The sequence below is a fragment of the Crocodylus porosus genome, unplaced genomic scaffold, assembly GCF_001723895.1.
Source record: "Crocodylus porosus isolate Cpor-Errol unplaced genomic scaffold, CroPor_comp1, whole genome shotgun sequence".
NCBI lineage: Eukaryota > Metazoa > Chordata > Crocodylia > Crocodylidae > Crocodylus > Crocodylus porosus.
Window position 1 is genome coordinate 5,830,825 of NW_017728939.1, and position 8,514 is coordinate 5,839,338.

The following is an 8,514-nucleotide window of genomic DNA, read 5'->3' on the forward strand; positions in this document are numbered from 1 at the left end:
CCAGAGAGGAGGGTGGGAGAAGGCGCGGACGCTTGGGGAACGGAGGCACGGGGGGATTCGACACCTACCCCAGCAGTCCCAGGGAGTCTGCCGCAGAGCTGGGACCTGACCGCTGCTCTCAGCTCCGTGCAGGAACCGTGAGACCAGCTGCCCTTTTGTGGGGAAGGCAGAAACACCGAAGCCACCAAGCCTGGTGTAGCCTCCCTCTGCCAACGCCTGGTGCTCCAGCACTCGGAGCTACAGGAAGACAACCGGATCAGAAGACAGCAACGAGGACAGCAGCAGCGACCGCAGCAGCAAGTCCTCCGGCAAAAGCAACCGTGAATAAACTGAGTTTTAAACTCCGTATTCGGGGATCAGACTAAAAGACAGGGTTGGAGGAAGATGAAACCTTGCAGATGGGTGTGTGGCAGCGCAATTCTGCGGGTGTGTATATTGTGATGGGTGCGAGGGTGTTCCCTGGTCGGTTAAGTAGGTAATGAGCGGTGACCAGAAGGTATATGTGTGTGTGCGTGTGTGTGTGTGTATATATGGATAGATAGATATAGATATATTTAAAAAACCCCAACAACTTGGGTCTATGGGAACCGAAGCACAGAGGTGCTCTGTCCTGACGGCATCAGAAAGCACTAGTTTTCCACCTCACACAAGAGATGCCTGCCTCCCTCTGGGCACTATGGTGGGCATAGGTTCCCAGGGCAAGGCCTAGCCAGGGGCTCACACCAGCTCTGCACAGCACTCTGCTATGGCCGAGGGGGCACGGGGCTGTGAGGATGAAAGGGAGGAAGCAGCAGGGTCAAGGCAGAGCTGCTCAGTATAGGTGGCCCTTTGAAAAACCAGCCCGTTCTCTTCCACCTGTAACAACAGAGCCCCAAGAAAAGGGCTTTCTGCTACTACCCCAGCCCTGAAATGCCAGCATGGCTGTGCAGGGAGGGGGACTGCAGCTCACAGCTGCTCACCCCACATTGGCAGAGCGATTCAATGAAGAGCCACCCTGATTTCTCATGCCAGCCCCCTGCTTTCCACGCTGCTCAGGGTATTCCTGGCCTGCAGAGCCCCCCACACTTGTGCTGCTGTACAAGAGGGTGGCCAATATCCAACTGCTGGGACAGAAGGACCGGGGGCTGGAGGAGGGGAGGAACTGGGAAATGCATCCGAATCTGAAGGGTTAAACCCAAAAGCTCTCTACATGTTCCTCCCTCCATCTCTTTCCTTCCACAGCTGATTGCAGCGATACTGGGCCCATTCACACAGCTGGGAGGGGGCGCGTTTTTGTCTACTCCAAGAGTTATTTTTAAGAATGCAACAGCGTTAGGGAAGGGAACGTGCTTTGCTGGAGTATTTTAAGCTTTCTGGTTATAGGAACAGTAAACAATATAGGAGTTTCAGCTTATCAGGAGCTCATTTCCACCTATTATGTAGCAGCAACTAGGTCTATGGCCCGCATGGTCCTTTATCGCCATCTCCAAGCCCATATTCCCTATGTGAGAGGCAGGCAGTTTATTAGGAAGATGTAAGGCTAGCCTGCATGCAGAGGGAAGTCAACAGCTGGACAATCCCAGCACCCTTTTCCTAGAGAAATTTTGCTTCATTTCTAAGATCCCACATCTGCTTCAAGTAGTACAACATCAGGGACAGTCACTACTGTGCAAGGATGGAGGCTGTGCGACTCAGGGCTGTATAACGAGACTGCCCCGATGAATAAGGGCTGCAGAGAGATTGCTCAAGCACGCTACCATGGCTCTAGAGCACCAAAGGAGTTTATTTTTGGGTGGCCTATGCACTGGGCAAGTCAAACAAGAAAGAAAAGTCCAAAAGGTGAAGATCATATCATGAATGACATCAGCAACCAGCACAAGATCATTAATGCTCTGACTGTAACTCAGGGCACTCAATGGGATTAGGTCAGACTTCCTTCCCCTCTGTCCTGAGTGGGCAGAAAAGACCCTGGCACAGCCACGTAGCTCAGTCATGCAACCGGGATGTGAGAGCCAGCGAGGCTGCCATGCTACACTGGAACAGATCACCTAGAACAGCTGTTCCTAATCTTGGGGTTGTGACCCCCTTGGGGGTTGCAACCATAGGCACAGACTTATTTTTGCAGTGGGGAGCAGGGGGCAGTGCCAAAACATGGACATGTGGAAAGTTTTATGCATTTCAGGTGACAGCCCAAGGGGAACCAGGGCCCCATGTACTCAGCTCCTCTATTTGCAATGATAAAAAAAATGGGGTCCCAAAAGACACTTGACAGCATCAGCCAGTTATGATGAACACCCTTCCCATTTATAGACACGCAACTCTCATGCATGGCAGTTATTTCCCCACGCGTGGCAGCTGCAGCTTTGACACGAGGCACTTGTATGTTATAGGAAGGGGATGTAAAAATCACTCTTGATACTGGCTGGCTGGCATACATTTTACCTGATGGAGACATCCAATATGGATGCTTTTCTCTAAAAAATAAATAAAAGTTTTGCCTCAAGCTCTAGCAATAAAGCTAATGGACAAGGATGAGAACAAGAAACAAAAGGAACGCGAAACATGAAAGCAGGAATTTGATGCATCCTTCCTCATTGATCTCATCTACAGCATCTTGGGATGCAAAAAGCTCCCAGTGTTTAAATAGGGTCACGCTGAGGAAGAGGTTGGGAAGCCCTGACGTAGAGCGAGGCAAGGATGCATCTCAGGAGTTTAAGTGGCAATTATAACAAACACCCATCTCAGATTTGTGAAAGCAGAAACCATCCTGTCTGGAGCAAGGGAGGAAAAAACAAAAACAACAAAAAGACACCCCAAACACTTAGACTACAGGTCATTTTGAATCCCTCCCAAGCCAATTTTTATAGGAACACTTGATTTTAAAAACCACACTGGTTCTGGCTTAACTTGTCTTGAGCAAAGCCCTTTAAACCTTCTTGCCAAGGGATGCCGGCTCCCAGAACCACGCAACTAGATACAAATTGGGACTTGGGGCAGGGGACAAGGAACCAGTCTGTAAAGCACAAGGTATTTGGGTCACCATTTTATTTGACGAGATGCAAGTTGGAAGTCTGCCAAGAGAGAAATACAAAGGAAACCAAAATCCTGGAGAGCAACTCCGGTCTGCCACCCGCTCACAGCAGAGTCCGTGTACTTTGGTTATGCTGGGACAGGCATCTGCAGTGCTTTGGTTGGTCTCTGGAATGAACAAAAGTCCCCCAGAAAACCAGTGACACGAACAAACAGAAAGAAGGATGTTGGGTCACATCCTTGTGGTTTCACAGCTTTGGGATACCAGGGACAGCTTACTGTAGCCTGAGCTTTAAGAACAGGAACAACAGGTTTGTTCTTCCCCCTCCATGGTGACATTTTGCTACAGCAGGAGAGGACCTGTGTGGAAGAGGAGACATCCAATTCCTTCTTCCCCTGCCTCCAGAGGGTGAAGTGACTTTAATGCTGTTGCAGTGCAGACCTCTCAGCTGTGAACACCTGTGCCTTGCTGCTCCACCCTATCCCACAGAGCCCCCACGCATGGAAAGGAGAGCTACCAGTCCTGGACTCGCATGATCCCCATCTTGAATGACAGAGTCCAAGGAACAAGCGTGGGGAGGAGTTCTTTGGCCACATTCATAACATTGGACATCCAAAAGGACCATCTCAACTCAATTCTAGCATTTATCCTTCCCCCAGCTTTGGATGCAGCCAAGTTCTTACAGTATTATGAGAGTCCACACTCCAGAACGTGGGCCTTTCAGTTCTGGATGTGCAGCAAGTCTTCTAGAAGAGTTGGACATGGATAGGGTGGTTCATATTAGCCAGACAGCTGTAGATCCAGTGGCAGAGACTGTCATTTTTTTTTTCCTTTCACTCAGACCAACAACAACGAAAATTAGACAAATCATAGAAGTTAGGAAGAACCCAGGGTAAAGCAGCAAGGCTACTATTGCTGATGTGTACAGGAGAAATGCATACATAGATACATGAACAGCACATTGCTTTACACACAAACAGTGAACAGCGCACATAGCTCAGCTCTGCCACCAGGCAGCTCAAGGGAGCCTGGGTTTTAGGACGGGCAGTATCCTCCATTACAGCAGTTTCTGACCCAAAGGCATCCCCCTGGGAACTACTCTGATCTCAAGGGGGGCACAGTGTAGCAAGGCACTTAACAGGTTAAATAAGCTACTGAAGTCAGGCAATAGCACAGTGAGTAGCCGGTGCTAGGTTTTTTTTGTTTTTGTTTTTTTTTTTTTTTAACTCTCTCCCTGAAGAGCATTTGGGCAAGGGGCTCTGAAGCCAGGGAAAGAGCTGGCTTCAGCTCAGGACCACCTGCTTCAATTAAAAGCCTATATGGAAGTGTTGCTTAAGGGAATTGCTAGGCCGAAGCCAGCACCTGGCAACACCCTGGAGGCAGGCAGATCCCAACAGGATAAGAAGGGGATTTCTTTCTTTGCCCTGGTCCAGATTCACTTTTCTCCACCACCGTTGTCGACTACTCTCACCTGAAGGCTATAACAGCCAAGACCTGCCAAGCTGGAAGCCACTGACTTGCCGTAACCCTTGATCAGCCCCCTGCTCCTCTCCCTGATAGTTGCTTTATGGATATCAATCCAGTTAGCTTCCCCTGAGAATCCAGTAGCAGTTCTATCCCACGGAAGAACAACTTAGTTTTCCATGCAAACCACCCATGATCCCAGCTGAGAAGGGATTTGGTTTGGTTTCCATGTTTATACAGTGTTAAAAAAAAAAAAAAATAGAAAAAAAAAAAAAGTCACATAAACTGCCCTCCAGGGACAGCAGCTGGAAAAAAGTCCAAGTGTAGCTTGTTTGAAGCAACAGTTAACTCAAGGTCTTTTGTCCAGAGGACAGTCCTCTTCCCCACGGTCTTGTGTAGGTTTCAGCAGGACGATCCAGAAGGTTACCGCACTGGGACCTGTGGCCAGTTGGCTACCACATGCCATTGACCCCCCCCCATGCTTGCTGTGGGCTCACACGAGTCCATGGAGCAACATCTACAGCACCCTTATTTTATGCACAGACCCATGAGGAAACCAGGTTTCTGCCCATCAACCAAGAGAAGCCTCTCCAAGAAAGAGGACACAACCAGAAAGTCTGTGAGCCATCACAGCCTCCAGTGGGGCAGCCCAGAAGACATGAGCCTGATTGCAGATGCTCAGACATACTGTTTTTTAGAAGCGGAGCTACTGGGACGACTGGTCTGCTTCTCCTCCAGGGACTGGGCATTAGCAGCATAGCTGTTGGGCAAAGGTCTGCTACCATTGCGCAGGGCCAGGTTCTCCTCCGTGTTGAAGTTGGTCCAGTTCTGCTCACTGGACAGCTTATTGTAAGACTGGTAGGGAGGAGCCTGAGCCGTGCTCATGGGCAGATAGTGGTACTGCTTGGGCTGGTATGGGCCACCAGGCACCTCACACAGCTTTTCATCCGGGAAGGACTCCTCACCCAGGCTGGCAGGGGACCGGGATGAGATCTTCTTTAAGCCGGTGAGCATGTTCTTGCAGCAGAGGTGGATGAGCTCCATGAGGTTGAGACCAAGAGAGATGAGACCCACCACCAGCATGAAAATAATGAAGATGGTCTTCTCAGTGGGCCGGGAGACAAAGCAGTCCACCCTGTGAGGGCAGGGGACTCTCTCACACACGAAGACAGCTGGCATGGAGAAACCATACAGGTACCACTGACCCAAGAGGAAGCCAGCCTCAAAGATGCTCTTGCAAATCACGCTGGTGATATAGGAACACATGAGGGGCCCCCGGATCTTGATGTGTCCATCCTCTGCGACACAGATCTTGGAAATCTTTTTCTCTACCACTGCCAGGGCCTGCTCAACCTTCAGGTCCTTGATTGGCACAGCTCGCAGCTCGCTCTCTTTCTGCTTCAGCTTCTCATCCAGGCGGGAGAGGTAGATGACATGGCCCAGGTAGATTAAGGTGGGGGTGCTGACAAAGAGGAACTGGAGCACCCAGTAGCGGATGTGGGAGATGGGGAAGGCTTTGTCGTAGCAGACATTGGTGCAGCCTGGCTGCTTGGTGTTGCACAAGAAGTCTGACTGCTCATCTCCCCACACCGACTCCCCTGCCAGGCCCAGGATGAGGATCCGGAAGATGAACAGCACCGTCAGCCAGATCTTCCCAATCACTGTCGAGTGCTCCTGGACCTGGTCCAGCAGTTTCTCCAGGAAGCCCCAGTCTCCCATCTCTTAGGAGGTCTCGAGGGTCTGGCAGCAGAGAGACAACAAGAATCACATCAGCTTGGTTGTTTGGCTCCTGCCAAACAGAGGAGACGTGGGGTCTCCTCCCACACCTCACTAGTCCACTCCCTGGGGCCAGCATCCCTGTGACTGAATGGGTGACACACCCTAGACAGGCCACCCCAGCAAGGCATAGGTGCTTTGCCAGTCTGGCATACAGGTTTGGTATTCAAGAGCAGCTTCACTTTGTGAAGTAAGCTTTCTAGCATCAGGGAACTTTGTCTTTCAGCTTACACTGGGAGCCTACATCACTGCAGGAAGGCGGCGTGGGGGAAACACAAGGGGTGTTCCAGGGAGCACAGGATATGCTGGTCCCAGTTGAAGCCAGTACACACTTCATGCGGAGCTGGTTGGACTGTTCTAGCCACCTTAGTGGCATGGAAAGGGAGTGCATCTTTGCTAGGTGCCTTGTGGGTCTGTGGCCGAGACCCCCAAAGCAGCAGTTCTTAACCTTTTTTGTACCAGGACCCATTTGTAAACATCGATGGCCAGTCTTGACCCACTGCCCTTCACTCCTGACCTGCTGCCCCCCGCCCTCAGGTCCCAACCTCCCCATGTGGGAGGATGCATGTGGGGCATGGGCCCCCCCCACCCCCAAGCAGCTTCTTGCAAGCTACAACTTTGACAGCCTGCAAGGGAAAAGAAACCCTTTCCTACTTCTGTCTCTTTTAAAGGAGAATGCATTTTTAAAATTCATTGAAGACCCTTTCATGTATTCTTGCAACCCACAGGTTGAGAAACACTGCTCTCAAGCATGGTCTCTGCTCAAACCCAGCTGCTACAGCAAGGTGTTAGCCAGGCTCCCCAGCTTCTCGTTCAGGAGGAGCTAGGACACCCTCCCCAAAGAGCCTGCTTTCCAAATAAGATTGGGCAGCAAGGAGTCCCTTATGCTGCCAGAGTCCATTTCAAGAGACATCACTGGGTCTGCAAGCAGCAGTTTCCTCCTGTCCATCAGGGAGCAAAGCAGGGAGCTCATTGCTTTCGGTTAAGGAAGCAGAGCGCGGGGCAGCCCTCAGGCTTCTCACAAGGAGCCAGCATGGCCCCTTAGCGCTGCCCAGCGTGGAGACTCAGCCAAAACCCTGCAGCTCTCACCCACTCTTTACAACAGCTTTGGGGAAAGAGGCAGAGCAGAGAAGCCACTGAAGCAAGTCAGGGACTCTAGTCACTCTGGCAGAGCTGAATTGTGCAGCAGGGGACACCCCCAAAACTATTCCCAGGCTCAAGGCCTCCCATCAGGGCCACATCCCCAGAGAAACAGCAGCCACCACCTGGAGGGGGGCAGGAACAAGCCAGCCCCTCCCCAGCTCGTACAACTTATCCTGCCTATTGGGGTGGGAGCCCTCATCCCTGGGGCCACATTCTCTCTCATGGGGCAGGGGCAAGACCCCCACCCCAGTTCCCCCTTACCACCAAGCAGAAGCTGTGGGCACAACTCCCTCATTTCCCACAGGAAGGGAACAGAGGATAGCTACTCGACTCCCGGCTCAGCCTGGGCACCCCCATTGCTCCTAGAAAGGAGGCATTACATCCCCAGCACAGCAGCAGCTGACTGGGGACAGTCCCAAGCCCCCCACTCACCTCCCAAGAGTGCATGCAATCCCAGTTACAAGGCTCTCCTACCCCCAGCTGCCAGTCAACCCCAGACCCAGGAAGGGACGCAGGCAGGAAGCTCCTTTGTAATTATTCCCCCTTCAATTAACCAATTAAGGGCTCCACTGACTTTTTAAAAGTGAAATTAAAGGCCAGGAGAAGTGGGATTGGGGTCCTAAGCAGAAGGGAGATAGCAGATGCAGGTGGGTTGAAGTGAGGCTGGAAGGTGCATGCGATGAAGCAGGAAGCCAAGCCCCAGTGCATTATCCCTTCCCTGTATCATCCCACAGCCCCTTTTGTGACTTACCCCCCCCCAGCCACTCAAGGGCACAAAGCCTGCAGGTCCCATGTCACTGGCTTGGTTGGAAAATAGACCCAGCAGCATGCCAACAGCTGGCATTTACTCACCTGCACCAGGCACAGCTGCGTAGCCAAGTCCCTGCTCCTGGGAGTGGGGCGCCCTGCCTGCCCCACCTGGTGCTACCTGTGGCTGCAAGCGAGGGAAGCCACTGCTGCCCACCCGAATCCCTGGGATGCTTCTAGGGAAAACTTGGCTATGGAGAGTCACTTCCCAGGAGGGGAGGAGCTGCAGGAAGCAGGGGTGGGAAGAGGGGCTGGTAAAGCAAAGAGTCCAGCTGCAGAGCCTGGCTTTAAAGGGCCAGCTGTTGGGACAGGTG

General features: G+C 51.9%; 1 protein-coding gene across 3 annotated transcripts in view; it reads right to left on the reverse strand.

Moving 5' to 3' along the window:
- Positions 1-3,662: 3,662 nt before the first annotated feature.
- GJA4 (gap junction protein alpha 4) overlaps positions 3,663-8,514 on the reverse strand; it is a 14,794-nt gene continuing 9,942 nt past the window's right edge. The window contains exons 2-3 of one of the 3 annotated variants that reach the window (XM_019547765.1): positions 8,246-8,279; positions 3,663-6,214 (exon numbers count right to left, since the gene is read on the reverse strand). In XM_019547765.1, the coding sequence (XP_019403310.1) occupies positions 5,153-6,193 (1,041 nt within the window). In that variant the 5' untranslated portion in view covers positions 6,194-6,214; positions 8,246-8,279 and the 3' untranslated portion in view covers positions 3,663-5,152. Of the gene's footprint in view, positions 6,215-7,825; positions 7,977-8,245; positions 8,459-8,514 lie in introns of those variants that run through there. The other 2 variants (XM_019547764.1, XM_019547766.1) reach the window with 2 other exon arrangements.